The sequence below is a fragment of the Erinaceus europaeus genome, chromosome 13 (genome assembly GCF_950295315.1).
Source record: "Erinaceus europaeus chromosome 13, mEriEur2.1, whole genome shotgun sequence".
NCBI lineage: Eukaryota > Metazoa > Chordata > Mammalia > Eulipotyphla > Erinaceidae > Erinaceus > Erinaceus europaeus.
Window position 1 is genome coordinate 43,927,526 of NC_080174.1, and position 20,410 is coordinate 43,947,935.

General features: G+C 44.4%; 1 protein-coding gene across 3 annotated transcripts in view; it reads left to right on the forward strand.

Moving 5' to 3' along the window:
- The first annotated feature begins 1,023 nt into the window (after nt 1-1,023).
- The window catches only part of TRNAU1AP (tRNA selenocysteine 1 associated protein 1), a 33,443-nt gene continuing 14,056 nt past the window's right edge, over nt 1,024-20,410 (forward strand). Inside the window, exons 1-6 of one of the 3 annotated variants that reach the window (XM_007522432.3) lie at nt 1,024-1,131; nt 1,606-1,703; nt 3,976-4,075; nt 4,688-4,740; nt 6,493-6,624; nt 11,843-11,962. In XM_007522432.3, coding sequence (XP_007522494.1) covers nt 1,105-1,131; nt 1,606-1,703; nt 3,976-4,075; nt 4,688-4,740; nt 6,493-6,624; nt 11,843-11,962 — 530 coding nt within the window. In that variant the 5' untranslated portion in view covers nt 1,024-1,104. Of the gene's footprint in view, nt 1,132-1,151; nt 1,704-3,975; nt 4,076-4,687; nt 4,741-6,492; nt 6,625-11,842; nt 11,963-20,410 lie in introns of those variants that run through there. The other 2 variants (XM_060205663.1, XM_016187836.2) reach the window with 2 other exon arrangements.

A 20,410-nucleotide genomic window follows, 5' to 3' on the forward strand; every position in this document is an offset into this window, starting at 1 on the left:
CCAGAAGCAGTGGATTCGTAGTGCTGGCACCGAGCCCCAGCGGTAACCCTGGAGGCAAATAAATAAATAAACCCAAGATAGGGAGCCGGGTGGTGGTGGTGCACCTAGTTAAGTGCACTTAGTACGAAGTGGCAAGGATCCCATCAACGATCCCAGTTCGAGCTCCCGGCTCCTCACTTGCAGAAGGGTCGCTTCACAAGTGATGAAGCACGTCTGTAAGTTTGTCTATCTCTCCCCTACCTTCTCAATTTCTGTCTTATTTAATGAAAAAGAGAAAAAAAATGGCCTCCAGAAGCAGTGGTTCAGAGAGGAGAGAGGGAGAGAAAAGAAATCCATCGGGGGCCAGGTGGTGGCGCACCTGGTTGAACACGCACCTGGTTGAACGCATGTATTACAATGCGCAAGGACTTAGGTTCGAGGCCCCGGCCCCCACCCGCAGGGGGAAAGCTTTACGAGTGGCGAAGCAGGGCTGCAGATGTCTCTCTCCCTCTCTATCACCCCTCATTCTTGATTTCTGGCTCTCTCTATCCAATAAATAAGGATAATAACAAATAAAAAAAAATAAGGGAGTCAGGCGGTAGCGCAGCGGGTTAAGTGCACGTGGCGCGAAGCGCAAGGACCCGTTTAAGGATCCCGGTTCGAGCCCCCGCTCCCCACCCACAGGGGAGTCCCTTCACAGGTGGTGAAGCAGGTCTGCAGGTGTCTGTCTTTCTCTCCTACTCTCTGCCTTGCCCTCCTCTCTCCATTTCTCTCTGTCCTATCCAACAACAAGAATAATTACAACAATAAAACAACAAGGGCAACAAAAGGGAATAAATAAATAAATAAATATTAAAAAAAAAGAAAGAAAGAAAAAAAGATATCCAAGATCACCAGTTACCCAAGCAACCCAATGACTAGCCTTGGTCAGACACACTCCCCAAAATGAGCGAATCGCGATCCGCAAGCTCTGCCCTCGGCCCTGCAAGGTCCGGCCTAGGGCGAACCCGAGCGGAATTTCCCAGTGTGGCCCGGGCACTGAGGTGCGGCGCGTGCGCAGAAGACGTCAACGGCGCATGCGCCGTGGCGGCCCGGGCTCGCTGGAATCTCCTGCCGCTGGCAGGCATGGCGGCCAGCTTGTGGATGGGCGACGTGAGTGTCGAGGACGCCGGGGTCTGAAAGGAGGACTCTTAGAAATTCGAGGGCGGACGGATCTAAATGTCAAAAGGGTGGAAGTGAAAGGGTGGTTCTTCTGAGTGACACAGAAGCGGGTCCCTGATTGTCGGTGAAATGACTGAGGCTCCGGGGCCCGTCTGGGCGGCTGGGAAGGGGCGGGGGCTCCGTGGAGGGCAGAGGGTGAGGAGCCGCGAGGGGCGGAGGAGCCTGTAGCTGTAGCGCTGGGGGGGTTGGTTCTCACACCCAAGATGGGGACTAAAGGAGCAAGGCTGCTGTGAAGGAAAGGAGGCGAAGGAGAGGGACCGCGGAGTCTTCCGATCTCTCTGCCGCCGGCTCCCGGCCCTGCAGCCGCCCGCACCGTGCAGCCAACTCTGGACTCGGCTGGGGCTGGGGTCCGGAATGAGGTGCCGGGATGCCGACCTGAGTCGCTCTGCTTTTTCCTTTACGCAGCTGGAGCCCTACATGGATGAGAACTTTATCTCCAGAGCCTTTGCCACCATGGGGGAAACCGTGATGAGCGTGAAAATTATTCGGAACCGCCTCACTGGGTAGGGTCTGTCTGTCGCACCGCCGTCCTGCAAGGGCCATTCAGGGGCATGTAAACGTCGCAGAGTAAAGCAGGGTATCTCACCCCCAGTACTTACTATAATGTAGCAAAAGCCAATGTTTCTGGGCTTATTGAGAGGAAACATAGCATATTGCTTCAGGACTGAATGCTGAAGCTAAACTAATGAGTTTGTGTGACCTTGGGTAGGTGATTTAATCCTCTTTCAATGTAAGCTGTGGCCCTGGAGGTGGCTCAGTGGACAAAGCAATGGGCTGTCAAACATGAGCTCCTGAGTTCACTCGCTAATTTACCATCTGTCAGAATGTTGCAGTGATCTCTCTCTCCCACTCTTATTAGTAATAAATATCTTTTCTTACAAAGGTGTGGTCTGGGAGTCGGGCGGTAGCGCAGCGGGTAAGCACACTTGGCGCAGAGCGCAAGGTCAGCAGGTGGGGAGCCGGGGGCTCCAACCTGCGTCCTTTCGCTGGTCCTTGCATTTAACCTGCTGTGCTACCGCCCGACTCCCAGACCACACCTTTGTAAGAAAAGATATTTAAAGGGGTCGGGTGGTGGTGCACCTGGTTAAGTGTACACATTACAGTGCGCATGGACCTGGCTGGGTTCAAGCCCTGGTCCCCCGCCTGCAGAGAGAGAGCTTCATAAGTAGTGAAGCAGGGTTGCAGGTGTCTCTCTCTATCCTTCTCTACCTCCCCCCCCTTTCAATTTCTCTTTGTTTCTATCCAAATATATATCTAGCCCTGCTCAGTCTGGCTTATGGTGGTGCTAGGGATTGAACCTGGGAGCTTGGAGCCTCAGGCATTAGAATCTGTTTTGCAGTGGTCCGGGAGGTGGCACAGTGATAAAGCTTTGGACTCTCAAGCATGAGGTCCTGAGTTCAGTCCCCGCAGCGCATGTGCCAGAGTGATATCTGGTTCTTTCTCTCTCCTGTCTTTCTCATAAATAAGTAAAATCTTAAAAAAAAAAAAAAAGGAATCTGTTTTGCATAACCATTATGCTAACTCCCCCACCATTTATTTATTTATTTTTATTCATGAGATAGAGGAGGGAAGAGAACCAGAGCATCTCTCTGGCACATGAGATACTAGGAGTCAAACTCAGGACTCGTGCTTAAGAGTCTAGTGTTGGGGCCCAGACAGTAGTGCACTGAGTTAATTGCATACACTGTGAAGCGCAAGGAGCTGTGTGCAAGGATCCAGCTTCTAGCCCCGGGCTCCCCACCTGCAGTAGGGTCTCTTCATAAGCGTGAAGCAGGTCTGCAGGTGTCTTTCTCTCCCCTTCTCTGTCTTTGCCTCCACTCAATTTCTCTCAACAATAACAGCAACAACAGAAAAAAGAAGGCCACCAGGAGCAGTGGATTTGTACTGCAGGCACCGAGTCCCAGCAGTAACTCTGGAGGCAGAGAGAGTTTGATGCTTTATTTACTGCACTCCTTCCCAAGCCACCCTGCTTTGTCTTTTATTTGGGTTTTGTTCTGAATTAGCATATATCAGGGAATAAAATCAGTGTGGATTTTGATTAGAGAAACATTTCTTCTCCAGAAGCCAGTGGTCCACTGCTCTGGGGAAAAAAATAAAAAGAAGCATTTCTTTTTCCATTTAGACCAATGCTCTCTCTACTGGAAATAACATCTTTTTAAAAAATTACTATTATTATCTTTATTGGATAGAGATGGCCAGAAATTGTGAGGGAAGGGGGGATAGAGAAGGAGAGAGACATCTGCAGCATTGCTTTACCACTCGCAAAGCTTTCCCCCTGCAACTGGGGACCGGGGGCTTGAACCTGGGACTTGCTCAATGTACCAGGTGCGCCCAACCAGTTGCACCACCACCTGGCCCTGAAATGACATCTTTAGCCATGCTTTTTCTTTTTTTTTTTTTTCCTCCAGAGTTATTGCTGGGCTCGGTGCCTGCACCATGAATCCACCGCACCTGGAGGCCATTTTTCCCCCTTTTTGTTGCCCTAGTTGTTGCAGCCTCGTTGCGGTTATTATTGCCATTGTTGACGTTGCTTTGTTGTTGGATAGGACAGAGAGAAATGGAGAGAGGAGGGGAAGACAGAGAGAGAGGGGAGAGAAAGATAGACACCTGCAGACCTGCTTCACCGCCCGTGAAGCGACTCCCCTGCAGGTGGGGAGCTGGGGGCTTGAACCAGGATCCTTACGCTGGTCCCTGCGCTTTGCGCCACGTGCGCTTAACCCACTGCGCCACCGCCGGACTCCCTAACCATGCTTTTTCTGTTTGCTTTCATTCCAGGATCCCAGCCGGCTACTGTTTTGTAGAATTTGCAGATTTGGCCACTGCTGAGAAGTGTTTGCATAAAATTAATGGGAAACCCCTTCCAGGAGCCACACCTGTAAGGACATTTAGATAATGATGATGTTGCCATTTGTATTGCCATTGATGACTATCATTTTAATCCCTAGTGTATAAGATACTTAATCCTGTAATAGCCCTGAACAGTAAGCATTGTTGTCTTTGACAAACCAGGAAACTGAAGTTCAGGAAAGTAGAATAATTTGCCCACGGCAACACTGGTAGTGAGTTGAAAGAGTCAAGATACATACTGAAGATTGCTTGCCTCTAAAATCTATGCTTTCCACTCTGTACTTCTGCCTCCCTTGCCAAAAGACTTGAAACACTAGGCCACTTTCTTGTCTGATTGACAAGCTAGAATAGGCTGGTAGTAGTGAGGACACATTTCAAGAGAGTTACATTCTGCTCTTCCCACAGTTACTTAGATTACAGCTGCACCAAGCTGGCACACCTGGGCTCATAGAACCATGGAGCTGGCAGTGCCCTTAGCGGTCATCCGTGAACCCCCCTCATTTTATACAGGAGAAAAAGCTGAGGCTTAGAGAGGGGGAGATGTGTTTGCCAAGGTAATATATTTCAGTTTTTCTTCAAATATTGTTTGAGTTTTGAAGCACCTTTCTCTGTTTCACTTTGTTTATTTTTACATTTCTAGGCAAAACGTTTTAAACTGAACTATGCTACTTATGGAAAACAACCCGATAACAGGTAAGTACAGAGTAGCCCTAAGATTGCTTCAAGCCCCAAAGGACGTCTAAACTGAGACAGTATGTGCCAGTGTGGTGCTCAGTACCAAGGAATAGATGGAGAGCTCCACTTTGCCTCCCCCTTTTTAAAAACTTTTTAAAAAATATATTTATTTTCCCTTTTGTTGTCCTTGTTGTTTTTCTTTATTGTTGTAGTTATTTTTGTTGTTACTGATGTTGTCGTTCTTAGATAGGACAGAGAAGGGGAGAGAAAGATAGACACCTGTGGTAAAGCGAAGCCCCTGCAGGTGGGGAGCCGGGGCTTGAACCGGGATCCTTCCGCCGGTCCTTGCACTTTGTGCCACGTGTGCTTAACCTGCTGCACTACCGCCCGACTCCCTTGCCTCCCTTTTAAGGGATAATGCCAGGGGCTGGGCGGTAGTACAGCAGGTTAAGTGCACATGGTGCAAAGAGCAAAGACTGGACCAGTGTAAGGATCCCTGTTTGAGTCCTGCACCCCACCTTTAGGGGCGTTGCTTCACAAGCGGTAAAGCAGGTCTGCAGGTGTTTATCTTTCTCTCCCCTTGCCTTTCCCTCTGTCCTATCCAACAATAATGACAGCAATAATAACAATAATAATAACAACGATAAACAAGGGTAACAAAAGGGAAAAAATAGCCTCGAGAAATAGTGGATTAATAGTGCAGGCACCAAGCCCCAGCAATAACCCTGGAGGCAAAAAAAAAAAAAAAAGGACAATGCCTTCTCAGTTCCTTGCTGGTATAGGCTTGCATTTTCTCTCTATCTCTCTATTTGTTATCCTCCCTGACCTTCCACTCTGTTGAAATGACCCATTTAATGTAGTGACTTCAGAGGTGACTCAGCTGTAAAGCATATACTTTACTTGTTTGAGGCTCTGGGCTCAGTCCCTGGCACCACAGAATGAAAATGATTATTTATTTATTTTTTTAATATTATTTATTCATTCCCCTTTTTTGTTACCCTTGTTTTTTTTATTGTTATAGTTAATTGATGTCGTTGTTGTTTGATAGGACAAAGAGAAATGGAGAGAGGAGGGGAAGACAGAGAGGTGGAGAGAAAGACACACCTGCAGACCTGCTTCACTGCCTGTGAAGTGACTCCCCTGCAGGTGGGGAGCTGGGGGCTCGAATTGAGGTCCTTATGGCCGTCCTTGTGCTTTGTGCCACCTGCGCTTAACCCACTGCGCTACCGCCCAACTCCCGATTTTTTTTTCTTATGGCACTGGGAGATGACCCAGTTGGGCATGAGGACCTCCTACTTGAGCGTCTAATGCTGTATCCGCTGCACCATCTCCCACACCACACTAATATGCTGTCTACTCCCACTCTTTGTGTTTTTTTTTTGAGAGAGAAAGTGAAGGAGAGACCATGGCATCAAAGCTTCCTTCAATGCTGAGTAGGGCCTGTGCTCAAAACAGCACACTGCCCCAGTGAACTATTTCTCCAGCCCTCACAATGCCTAGTTTTATATTTTGAGTGCTTCTGAGCCCATCTCCCCACCTGCTCTCCCTAGTACTTTAAACCAGACCAGGTTTATGTCGTGGGTAAAGAAGGACATATAGCTGGAAACTCCTATAACTCTCCTACCAGGCGGCCAAATGAAACAGACTTGGAACTATCAGATGGGTTGCTTTGCAAGAAGACTTAAGAAGGGTTTTCCAAGAATGGGCCAAAAGAGATTATCAGAACAAAAATGCTAGTCTTTGTCTCTGAATCTTGGTCTCTCCTCTCAGCCCTGAGTATTCCCTCTTTGTGGGAGACCTGACCCCAGATGTGGATGATGGCATGTTGTATGAATTCTTCGTCAAAGTCTACCCATCCTGTCGGGGAGGCAAGGTGGTTTTGGACCAGACAGGCGTGTCTAAGTAAGTAAGAATTTACCTGTTATCCATGGCTACTCTTAGTTTCAGTATTTTTCTCATTGATGGAGATATTAGAGACTGTATAGCTTGCTGGTTAAGAGCACAGGCTCTGGGGCCAAATGGTCTTATTTCGATCCTGTCTTCAGCACTGGTTAGAGATATGAGAGATGGATTGGTAAGCCTTTGATCTTATTTCCTCATCTGTAAGATAGGATTTAAAGATAGTATACGTAGGTACCATCAGTGACACACCCAGTTAAGGTCACACATTACAGTGTGCGAGGACCCAGGTTCCCCCACCTGCAGAGAGAAAGGTTCACAAGTGGTGAAGCAGGGCTGCAGGTGCCTCTTTGTGTCCTTCCCTCTTTATGTCCCCCTACCCCCTCAATTTCTTTTTTTTTAATTTTATTAATTTCTTAAAATAATATCTTTATTTATTAGAAACAGTCAGAAGTCGAGAGGAGGGAGGGGAGAGACAGAGACACCTGCAACACTTCTTCACCACTTGCAAAGCTTTCCCCTGCAGGTGGGGACTGGGGGCTTGAACCCAAGTTCTTGTGCATTGGAACATGTGCGCTCAACCAGGTGCTTCACCACCTGGCCCCAAAATAATTTTTTTTTTTTTAACGCTAGATATGTGAACATTTGGTTTCTGGTGAGACAGTTTTGAATCTGAAGCTCTGCCACCTCAGGCTTGAAGACCCTTATGCAGAGCCACTACACTAGATCAGTACTCAGCACTATTATAGATATATTCATATAGAAAAAAGTATAATGTGAGGGGCCAGGCAGTAGGGCACCTGGTTAAGTGCTCACGTTACAGTGCTCAAGGACCCGGGTTCAAGCTTCTGACTTGCACGGAGAACGCTTCACAAGTAGTGAAGCAGGGCTGTGGGTCTGTCTCTTACCTCTTTCCCTTTCTATCTACCCCCACTCAATTTGTCTGTCTCTTTAAATAATGCTTTAAAAAAAAAAAACTGTGGTAGTTGGGCAGTAGCTCAGTGGGTTAAGCGCATGTGGCGCAAAGTGCAAGGACCGGTGTAAGGATCCCGGTTCAAGCCCCCGGCTCCCCACCTGCAGAGGAGTCATTTCACAGGCGGTGAAGCAGGTCTGCAGGTGTCTGTCTTTCTCTCCCCTTGTCTTCCCCTCCTCTCTCCATTTCTCTCTGTCCTATCTAACGACAACGACATCAATAACAACAACAATAATAACTATAACAACAATAAAAAGACAACAGGGGCAACAAAAGGGAAAATAAATTTAAAAAATTAAAAAAAAACTGGGTGCTGATGCACTTGGTTAAGTGTGCGTATTAGCATGCACATGGCCCAGATTCAAGCCCTCAGTCCCCACATGCAGAGGGAAAGCTTCAGGAATGGTGAATAAGTACTGCAGGTGTCTCTGTGTCTCTCTCTCCCTTTCTGTCTCCCTTCTCATTTTCTCTCTGTTCTAGCAGGTAAAATAAATAAAATGTAAAAAAATATATTTAAAAGAACATTGTAAAAAAATGTATAATGTGTACATTTTACCTTTAAACAATATAGGTGTGACCTGCATAGTTTCCCTTAAACAGGTTTTTCTTTTTTTTTTTTTTAATTTAAATTATTTCTTTATTGGGGAATTAATGTTTTACATTCAACAGTAAATACAATAGTTTGTACATGCATAACATTCCCCAGTTTCCCATTTAACAATACAACCCCCAGTATGTCATTTATCATCCTTCGTGGATAAACAGGTTTTTCTTTCTGCTGGCTTCTGCATTCACAGATTCAATCAATTACAAATCTGCAAACCTAGTATACAAAGAGGCCTGACTAGGGAATCGGGCGGTAGCACAGCGTGTTAAGTGCACGTGGCGCAAAACTCAAGGACCGCCCTAAGGATCCCAGTTCGAGCCCCCCGGCTTTCCACCTGCAGGGGAGTCGCTTCACAGGCAGTGAAGCAGGTCTGCAGGTGTCTATCTTTCTCTCCCCCTCTCTGTCTTCCCCTCCTCTCTCCATTTCTCTCTGTCCTATCTAACACAACAACATCAATAACAACAACTACTACAACAAAAAACAAGGACAACAAAAGGGAATAAATAAATAAATATTTTTTAAAAAAAGAGGCCTGACTATAAACGAATGCTGATGTTTGACTATCAGTGTGGAATCCTTAACCCCTGCACTGTGCAAGGGTCGACAGTATAGGAATTAGTTGGTACTCCCCACAGTTTCAGACATCCACTGTGGGTTTTGGTATATTTACCATGTGGATTAGGGTGAACTATTGTTGAAGAATATAATGATAAGCTGGTGCTTTGTAAGTCTATCTTACTTATTATTTCAATAGTTGAAAAAACTTAAGACATTCATTCTTTCTTGTGATTTTTTTTTTTCTGCTGGAGACTGTGACTTTGTAAACTTAACAGATGGGTGGGGGGCAGATGGTGGTGCACCAGGTTAAGCACACATAATTTGAAGCTCAAGGATCCTGGTTCCAGCCCTTGGCTCCCCAAGCTCCCCCGGCTCACCTGTGGCAAGGGTGGGGTAGGATGGGGATCACTTCACAAGTGGTATAGCAGGTCTACAGGTGTCTTATCTTTCTTCTTTTTTATCTTCTCCTCCCCTCTCAAAAAAAATTTTATTATCCTTATTTATTTATTGGATAGAGACAGTGAGAAACTGAGAGGGAAGAGGGTGATAGAGAGGGAGAGAGACAGAGAGACACATGCAGACCTGCTTCACCACTTGTGAAGCCTCCCCCCCTGCAAGTGGGGACCAGGGGCTTGAACCTGGGTGTTCATGCATTGTAACATGTGCATTCAAACAGGTGTGCTACCATCCGGCCCTTCCCCTTCCCCTCTCAGTTTCTCTCCGTCCTCTCAAAAAAAAAAAAAAGAAAGAAAAAATGATCACAGTGGGTTTACAGTGCAGACACTGAGCCCCAGCGATAACCCTGGAGGCAAAAAATTAAAATTAATTAATTAATTAATTTATTTATTTAATTAAATTCACAGATGAACTGGAACACAAGAGAGCCCTTAACGAAGTAGTAGATAATAAACTTGGGCTTAGGGAGTTTGGTAGACCTGGATTTGAGTGTTCTATTTTTATTTTGAACAAGATTTGAACCCCTGTGAACTTTGGTTTTGTCTTCAGTAAACTGTGCATACTACTTAGTCAAATTGAGCAATCTAATCAGAGGTGACTCTGAGGGAAATACATGACATAGTGCCTGGGAAATAAGTATCCATTATATGTTACCTGTCATTCCTTTATCCCTGGAGTAGTTTATGAATGGCAGAGAACAGGGGCTTCGTGTGCTTGTGACTGCTGAGTTCCAGTGCAGTAATTGGAATAACATGGATACACAGTAAAGACTTGCTAAGTAAATTTCAACTGTTACTACTACAAATGTTACCACAATGATGACAATGATGATACTTTTTTAAAAAAATTTATTTCTTTATTGGGGAATTAATGTTTTACATTCAACAGTAAATACAATAGCTTGTACATGCATAACATTCCCAGTTTCCCATTTAACAATACAACCCCCACTATGTCATTTATCATCCTTCATGGACCTGTATTCTCCCCACCCACCCAACCCACCCACCCCAGAGTCTTTTACTTTGGTGCAATACGCCAATTCCACTTCAGGTTCTACTTGTGTTTTCTTTTCTAATCTTGTTTTTCAACTTCGGCCTGAGAGTGAGATCATCCCATATTCATCCATCTGTTTCTGACTTATTTCACTCAACATCATTTTTTCAAGGTCCATCCAAGTTCGGCTGAAAACGGTGAAGTCACCATTTTTTACAGCTGAGTAGTATTCCATTGTGTATATATACCACAACTTGCTCAGCCACTCATGTGTTGTTGGACACCTGGGTTGCTTCCAGGTTTTGGCTATTACAAATTGTGCTGCCAAGAACATATGTGTACACAGATCTTTTTGGATGGATGTGTTGAGTTCCTTAGGATATATCCCCAGAAGAGGAATTTCAGGGTCATAGGGTAGGTCCATTTCTAGCCTTCTGAGAGTTCTCTAGACTGTTCCTCACAGAGGTTGGACCAATTGACATTCCCACCAGCAGTGCAGGAGGGTTCCTTTGACCCCACACCCTCTCCAGCATTTGCTGTTGTTACCTTTTCTGATGTATGACATTCTCACAGGAGTGACGTGGTTGTCTTTATTGTTGACTTTATTTGCATTTCTCTGACAATCAGAGACTTGGAGCATATTTTCATGTGTTTCTTGACCTTTTGGATCTCTTCTGTGGTGAATATTCTGTCCAAGTCCTTCCCCCGTTTTTGGATGTGGTTATTTTTTGTCTTGTTGTTGAGTCTGGCAAGCTCTTTATATATGTTGGTTATTAAACTCTTATCTGATGTATGACATGTAAAGATCTTCTCCCATTCTGTGAGGGGTCTCTTGGTTTGGGTAGTGGTTTCTTTTGCTGTGCAGAAGCTTTTTAATTTGATGTAGTCCCATAGGTTTATACTTGCCTTAGTCTTCTTTGTAATTGGATTCGTTTCATTGAAAATGTCTTTAAAATTTATGTGGAGAAGAGTTCTGCCAATATTTTCCTCTAAGTATTTGATAGTTTGTGGTCTAACATCCAAGTCCTTGATCTACTTGGAATTTACTTTTGTATTTGGTGAAATACAGTGATTCAGTTTCATTCTTCTGCATGTTTCAACCCATTGTTTCCAACACCATTTGTTGAAGAGACTCTGCTTTCCCCATGTAATATTCTGGGCCCCTTTGTCAAAGATTAGATGTCCATAGGTGTGGGATGATACTTTTTTTTAAAGCTTTATTTATTTATTCATGAGATAGGTAGGGGAAGGAACCAGACATCATGCTGATACATGTGCTGCCAGGGGTTGAACTCAGGGCCTCATGCTTGAGAGTCCAATACTTTATACACTATTACTATCTCCTGGACCAGCAATGATGGTACTTTCCAGTAGAGTTTGAGGGAAGTGAGCCCCATGAGTGAAGGTGTGGAGGAGAATGGTGAACTGACAGTAGGAATTCCCACAGATCTCAGGATCGGTCCACTAGTGCTTAGTGTTCTAGGTGCTCTGTGACACCTGCACTGTTGTGGCTCTCAGCCCTTCCCACATAGTTTGATAGACTCTCCCTTCCCAGCACTTATTCTGTTCTTAGATTTTACCTTCTTTACATTTGTGATCTAAGTAGCTAAATTTTTTTTTTTTCCCTGCAGGGGTTATGGTTTTGTAAAATTCACAGATGAACTGGAACAGAAGAGAGCCCTGACAGAGTGCCAGGGAGCAGTGGGACTGGGGTCAAAGCCAGTGCGGCTGAGTGTGGCAATCCCTAAAGCGTGAGTCCTACACTGGCTGGGGAGAACCTGGGCACTCACTCCTTGTCTGTTTGTTGATAATCAGGGTATCTACATGTTAGGTGAGAGGCTACAAGGAGGTTTACTTGGAGAGAGGAGGGGAAGACACGAGGGGGAGAGAAAGACACCTGTAGGCCTGCTTTACCGCCTGTGAAGTGACACCCCTGCAGGTGGGGAGGCAGGGGCTTGAACTGGGATCCTTACACCAGTCCTTGTGCTTTACGCCACCTGTACCACCGCCGACTTTTTTTATTATTTTTTTTTTATTGCTGGATTTCAGTGGGCATTATGAATCCACTGCTCCTGACAGCTGTTTTTTTTTCTTTCTTTCTTTCCTTCTTTCTTTTTTCAAATTAGGACAGAGAGAATTTGAGAAGATAGAGAGATAGAGGGAGACAAAGTTAGACACTTACAGACCTGCTTCACTGCTCATGAAGTGATCTCCCCCACCCCTGCAGGTGGGATCGAGGGCTTGAACCTGGGTCTTTATACTTGGTAATATGTGCACTTAACTGGGTGCACCACCCCCATCAACCTTTTTTTTTTTTTTTTTTAAGGCTGCAAAAGATTTGGAAGTTTGAGCTGGGTATACAGTATAGTAGGTATGCAAAAGGCTCCAAGGTCCCGGGCTCAATCCTCAGCACCACCATAAGACAAGAGCTGTGCTCTGGTTAAAAATAATAATAATAAAATAAGGGTTGGGTGGTGGTGCACCTGGTTTACCACACATGCTACAGTGTACAAGGACCCAGGTTTGAGGCCCTAGCCCCCACCTTCAGGTGGAAAGCTTTGTGAGTGGTGAAGCAGTGCTGCAGTTATCTCTCTCTCTTTCCCTCCCCCACTCTACCTTTCTCCCTACTCTTAATTTCTTGCTGTCTGTATTCAATAAATAAAGACAATAAAAAATTTTAAAAAGGGAGTTGGGCGGTAGCGCAGTGGGTTAAGCGCAGGTGGTGCAAAGCGCAAGAACCGGCGTAATGATCCTGGTTCGAGCCCCCGGCTCCCCACCTGCAGGGGAGTCGCTTCACAGGCGATGAAGCAAGTCTGCAGGTGTCTGTCTTTCTCTCCACCTCTCTGTCTTCCCCTCCTCTGTCCATTTCTCTCTGTCCTATCCAACAATGACGACATCAATAACAACAGTAATAACTACAACAATAAAACAGCAAGGGCAGCAAAAGGGAATAAATAAATATTTTTTAAAAATTTAAAAAAGAAAAGATTTGGAAGTTCTTTGAGGCTTAATTATGTTGAATAAATGGAATAGTACTTGAAGTGACCTACCCCCCCCAATGTTATTTGTTCTAAACTATATACATGAAATTTTTATTTATTTTTAAAATAACTTTTTGTTTGTTTATTTATTTATTCCTTTTTTTTTGTTGCCCTTGTTTTTTTATTGTTGTAGTTACATGAAACTTTTTACTGGGCCAGGGCGTAGCTTCCCCAGAGTACCAGGGGCCAACCTCAGCTGGTTATTAGGGTATTTCCTGAAGGAATAAAGGAGCGAGAATGAAGTGAAAGACACTTCAGCTGCTTCAAATGCAGGAGAGAGTTACCTCTACTTACTGTCTGCAGAGCTTTATTATTTATTTATTTTTGTAATGAGTTCCTTTTTTTAAAAAAAATTATTTATTTTCCCTTTTGTTGCTCTTTATTGTTGTTGTTAATGTTGTCCTTGCTGAATAGGACAGAGAGAAATGGAGAGAGGAGGGGAAGACAGAGGGGGAAAGAAAGGGAAACACCTGCAGACTCCCCTGCAGGTGGGGAGCCAGGGCTCGAACCGGGACCCTTGACCCAGTCCTTGCGCTTCACACCACATGCGCTTAACCTACTGTGCTATCGCCTGACCCCCCAGAGCTTTATTTTTAAACAATTTTTACCAGATACAGTTGACATCATGCAAGATTATTTTTATTAGCCTCAAAAATAACTCTAGCAGTCCGGGAGGTGGCGCAGTGGATAAAGCATCAGACTCTCAAGCATGAGGTCCTAAGTTCAATCCCCAGCACATGTACAAGGGTAATGCCTGGTTCTTTCTCTCTCCTCCTATGTTTCTCATTAATAAATAAAATCTTATAAAAAATAACTAGATATTATCATTTTAGGTATGTTCTCTTTGAAAGTTCCATTGGTCTGAGACAGCCTGTCTTCCCCGTAGTTTTGACCATCTCTGTTGGGTCAGCATATCTTTTCTGGAACTCAATTTAATAGCTTTTCTTCTTAACCCATTCTTGGATGTGTCTAACTAGATCATTGAGACCAAATCTTTATTTTATTTATTTTAAAAAAATTTATTTTATTTGTTTTCCCTTTTGTTGCCCTTGTTGTTTTTATTGTTGTTGTAGTTATTATTGTTGTCATCGTTGTTAGATAGGATAGAGAGAAATGGAGAGAGGAAGGGAAGACAGAGAGGGGGAGAGAAAGATAGTCACCTGCAGACCTGCTTCACTGCCTGTGCAGCGACTCCTCTGCAGTTGGGGAGCTGGGTGCTCGAACCAGGGTTCCTTATGCTGGTCCCTGCGCTTCGTGCCACGTGCACTTAACCTGCTGCGCTACCGCCCAACTCCCCAGACCAAATCTTTTATACTATCTAGTAAACTGTCTACCTAAAGAAATCTTTTACTGTAAAGTAAGCACTTACCATGGGGGCTCTCTTCTGGCTAACCTTTTAAAAAGTGCAGCAACTTCTACTTCTAGGCCATTGTTAGTCTTGTTACACCCACTGCCATAATTCTTGTGACTATGTACTTCCCCTAGGGAATCTCCTCTTCTTATCCCCAGGTAATATTTGCATATGTCCAATATAGCCAATAAGTCCTCAAACTACCAATGGAATTGAAAGCAAAAGGATGAATAGCTTGAGTTTGGTCCAGGACTTCCCGCTCTGCAGGCAATCCCAGCCTGCCTGGACCTTGTCAGACAGCAGAGTTGACTTTGTCTCCACCATTTCCCCCATTTTTGTTTTTTAGTAAGAAGGTCTTTAATTCCAGTTGAATTTGGATCTCTCTTTATTATCCCCAAGTCATAGTTGTATATGCCCTATATAGGCAATAAGTCCTCAAACTACCAATGTAATTGACAAAAGGATGGGTGACTGGGCGGTAGTACAATGGGATAAGTGTGCGTGGTGCGAAGCACAGACCAGTGTAAGGATCCCGGTTTGAGCTCCCGGCTCCTCACCTGCAGGGGAGTCCCTTCACAGACAGTGAAGCAGGTCTGCAGGTCTCTCTCTTTCTCTCCCCTTCTCTGTCTTCCTCTCCTCTCTCCATTTCTTTCTGTCCTATCCAACAGGATGACATCAACAACAACAATAAAACAAGGACAACAAAAGGGAAAATCAATAATAAAAAAAAAAGAAAACAAAAGAATAAATAGCTTCAGTTTGGTCTAGGACTTCCCACTCTGCAGGCAGTCCCAGCCTGCCTGGACTTTGTCCTACAGCAGACTTGACTTTGCCTCCACCACCAGAGCACTGGCACAAGCCATATCAGGAGTTGAACTCAGGGTCTTGTGTTTTCAAGTCCAGTACCTTATTCACTGTGCCATCTCTTAAACCTCTGGAATTTTTTTTTTTTTTTTTTGTTCTTAGACAGTTTTCCTCTCTCTATTGGGGAATTAATGTTTTACATTCAACAGTAAATACAATAGTTTGTACATGCATAACATTCCCCAGTTTCCCATATAACAATATAACCCCCACTAGGTCCTCTGTCATCCTTCTTGGACCTGTATTCTCCCCACCGACCCACCCCTGGAAATTTTTTTTTTTATATGGCTCTTAAGTGACTATGCTCTTAAGTGATGGAGCTCTTAAGTGGCTGTACTTTTAAGTGATGGAGCTTTTAATTGATGAAACTCTTAATAAGTGATGGAGTTCTTAAGTGACTTGCATTTAAGTGATACAGCTCTTAAGTGACTATGCTCTTAGGTGATGGGGAAATTTTTTTTTAAAAAATTATATATTTATCTTTTAAATTTCTTTATTGGGGAATTAATGTTTTACATTCAACAGTAAATACAATAGTTTGTACATGCATAACATTCCCAGTTTCCCATATAACAATACAACCCCCACTAGGTCTTCTGTCATGCTTCTTGGACCTGTAGTCTCTCCACCCACCCACCCCAGAGTCTTTTACTTTGGTGCAATATGCCAATTCCATTTCAGGTTCTACTTGTGTTTTCTTTTCTGATCTTGTTTTTAAATTCTTCCTGAGAGTGAGATTATCCCATATTCATCCTTCTGTTTCTGACTTATTTTACTTAACATGAATTTTTCAAGGTCCATCTAAGATCGGTTGAAAACAGTGGTCACCATTTTTTATAGCTGAGTAGTATTCCATTGTGTATATATACCACAACTTGCTCAGCCACTCATCTGTTGTTGGACACCTGGGTTGCTTCCAGGTTATTTATTTATTCCCTTTTGTTGCCCTTTTATTGTTGTATTATTGATGTCATTATTGTTGGATAGAACAGAGAGAAATGGAGAGAAGAGGGGAAGACAGAGAAGGGTGGAGAGAGATACACACCTGCAGACCTGCTTCACTACCTGTGAAGCGACTCCCCTATCGGGAGCTGGGGGCTCGAACTGGGATCTTTACGCTGGTCCTTGTGCATTGCGTCACCTGCACTTAACCCGCTGCACTACCGTCCCACTCCCTGGGAAATTTTTTTTTTTTGCCTCCAGAGTTATTGCTGGGGCTCGGTGCCTGCACTATGAATTCACAGCTCCTGGAAGCTATTGTTGCCCTGGAATTTTTTTTTCTTTTTTAATCAAAGCAACATTGGATTATATTCTGTGTAGGTATACATAATTGAAAATTAATGTGTATGTGTTACATTAAGTTCAGAAATGTAATTAGAAAGATTGTTCAGTAGTGTTCATGTGTGAGGTCCTGGGTTTTATTCCTATGCACTGAATTTTTTTTTTTTTTTATCTTTATTTGCTAAAGACAGCCAGTAATTGCGAGGAGTGGGAAGGTAGAAGGGGAGAGAGATAGACCTTCAGTCTGCTTCACCAATTGTAAAGCTTTCCCTCTGCAGGAGGGGGCCAGGGCCTTGAACTTGAGTCCTTGCACTTTGTGCTCAACCAGGTGCACCACTATCCAGCCCTTTTTTTTTTTTAATAAGTGATATAATAGTTATTGACAAGATTGCAGGATAAGAGGAGTACAATTCCATACAATTCAGTTCCCACCACCAGAGATCCATATCTACTTCCTCCCCCCTTAGAAATATTTATTGATTTACTTATTCCTTTTTGTTGCCCTTGTTTTATTGTTGTAGTTATTGTTATTGTTGTTGGATAGGACATTGAAATGGAGAGAGGAGGGGAAGACAGAGGAGGTGAGAGAAAGGTAGACACTTGCAGACCTGCTTCACTGCTTGTGAAGCAACTCTCCTGCAGGTGCAGAGCTGGGGGCTCGAACCAGGATCCTTCTGCTGGTCTTTGCGCTTTGCGCCACAAGCGCTTAACCCGTTGAGCTACCGCCCGACTACCTTTTTTTTTTTTAATTTTTTTATTGGAGCACTGCTCCGCTCTTATGGTGGTGTGGGGGATTAAACCTGGGACTTGAGAACTCAGGCATGAAAGTCTCTTTGCATAACCATTATGCTATACCACCACTGGAAGTTTCCCTTTAAAAATTTTTTTTTTTAAATTTTTTATTAAGAAAGGATTAATGAACAAAAACATAAGGTAGGAGGGGTACAACTCCACACAATTCCCACCACCCAATCTCCATAACCCACCCCCTCCCATGATAGCTTTCCCATTCTCTAGCCCTCTGGGAGCATGGACCCAGGGTCGTTGAGGGTTGCAGAAGGTAGAAGGTCTGGCTTCTGTAATTGCTTCCCCGCTGAACATGGGCGTTGACTGGTCAGTCCATACTCCCAGTCTGCCTCTCTCTTTCCCTAGTAAGGTGTGCCTCTGGGGAAGCTGAGCTCCAGGACATATTGGTGGGGTCTTCAATCCAGGAAAGCCTGGCCAGCATCCTGGGGGCATCTGGAACCTGGTGATTGAAAAGAGAGTTAACATACGAAGCCAAACAATTTGTTGAGCAATCATGGATCCCAAGCTTGGAATAGTGGAGAGGAAGTGTTAGGGGGATACTCACTGCAAACTCTAGTGTACTTCTGCTTTCAGGTATATATTTTGCAGTAGTTTATGGATACGTGTGCACATAAGCTCTCTCTCACAGAAACTGGTGTATATCTAGGTTATGGGACTTTGTTAGAAAGTGAACTACCTGAGATGAAATTAGAGTGTACTATAAAAGGAAAGGTCTCACCCGAGTAATGAAGCTGAAGGGTTGTCATTCCACACGTGAAGTCTCTGGATACAGACTGAGGTGAAGCATGTTGAGGTGGCAATCGTTGCGTTGGTTGGGTTGTGATCGGCGGATGCAATATTATTTGGTTTGGATTGGGAGATGCATACGGGAAAGTGGGCCCATTCCAAGGGTTCCAGGACTGGGGGAAGTAGGGGCTCTATAGTGGAGATGTGAGGTTCCTGCTGTCTTAGGGTTCAAAAAGACAATCGATAGTTAATGTTATCATCACATTATTTGTTAATTGGGTTAACTTTGAAAAGTCCCTTTGTTATGGTTTGCTGTACAGTATCCAGTATCTTGTATATAGCTGTGCTATTGGATGCTTCTAATCTACTTGGTCTAGGCTTTTGAGAGAGTCTGCATATCAAATACACAGCCTATATATTAAAAAAGATTCAGTTTGTCTTTTGAGAAACTTTGAGACATACAATCGATTTTCCCCCTCTCATATTAATTAACTACTTATTTATATGTCTACATTTTGCTAGGAGTGTACATAAACACCATTCCCACCACCAAAGGACTGTGACCCATCCCTCCCGCCCACTCCCACCCCCCCACTGGCCCAGGAAGCTGCATGTCTACCCCTTTTTAAAAAATTTTTAAAAATATTTATTTTCCCTTTTGTTGTCCTTTTAAAAAATATTTATTTATTCCCTTTTGCTGCCCTTGTTGTTTTATTGTTGTAGTTAATTATTGTTGTTATTGATGTCGTTGTTAGATAGGACAGAGAGAAATGGAGAGAGATGGGAAAGACAGAGAGGGGGGAGAGAAAGATAGACACCTGCAGACCTGCTTCACTGCCTGTGAAGTGACTCTCCTGCAGGTGGGGAGCTGGGGGCTCTGTTGTTTTTTATTCTTGTAGTTATTGTTGTTGTTACTGATGTCCTTGTTAGATAGGACAGATAGAAATGGAGAGAGGAGGGAGTCGGGCGGTGGCGCAGTGGGTTAAGCGCACGTGGCGCAAAGCGCAGGGACCGGCGTAAGGATCCCGGTTCGAGCCCCCGGCTCCCCACCTGCAGGGGAGTCGCTTCACAGGCGGTGAAGCAGGTCTGCAGGTGTCTATCTTTCTCTCCCCTTCTCTGTCTTCCCCCTCCTCTCTCCATTTCTCTCTGTCCTCTCCAACAACAAAGCAACGTCAACAATGGCAATAATAACCTCAACGAGGCTGCAACAACTAGGGCAACAAAAAGGGGGCAAAATGGCCTCCAGGAGCGGTGGATTCATGGTGCAGGCACCGAGCCCAGCAATAACCCTGGAGGGGAAAAAAAAAAAAAAAGAAATGGAGAGAGGAGGAGAAGACAGAAAGGGGAGAGAAAGACAGACACCTGCAGACCTGCTTCACCGCCTGTGAATCGAATCAGCTCCCCTGCAGGTGGGGAGCCAGGGGCTCCAACTGAGATCCTTATTTGTGCCACTTGTGCTTAACCTGCTGCACTATTGCCTGACTCTCAGACTCCCAAAGTTTCCCTATTCTTTATCTATCCAAGAATATGAACCAAATTTCCCTTTCTTTCTTTCTGTCTCTTTCTTCCTTTCTTTCTCCCTCCCTCTCTCTCCTTTCTTTCTTATTGGTTAGAGAGAAATTGAGAGGGAGAGGGGGAGGGTGAGCAGGAGGTAGAGAGTGAGAGAGATACCTGCAGCCTTACTTCACCACTTAAGAAGTTTTCCCCCTGCAGGTGGGGATCAAGGGCTTTAACTTGGGCCCTTGTGCACTGTGGTGTGTACACTTAACCAGATGTGCCACTGTCTGGCCCCTGAAACAAATTTCTTTATAGGGAACAGAATGTGGGTGGTCTGGCTTCTGTAATTGCTTCTCTGCTGGACATGAGCACTGACAGGTGGATCCATACTCCCCAGCCTGTTCCTATCTTTCCTAAGTGCGGTTGGGCTCTGTGCAGGTAGGGTTCCAGGACATTGGTGGGGTCACCTGCGTAGGGAGGTCAGATTGGAATCATGGTAGCATCTGCAACTTGGTGACTATAAAAGCATTAAGATGTAATATAGAACAAACTGTTTAATAAAGGTAAGAGTATGACAGATGAAATTTGGGGTCTTCTTGTTGGAAGAAACTAGTGACCTATTTTAGATATAT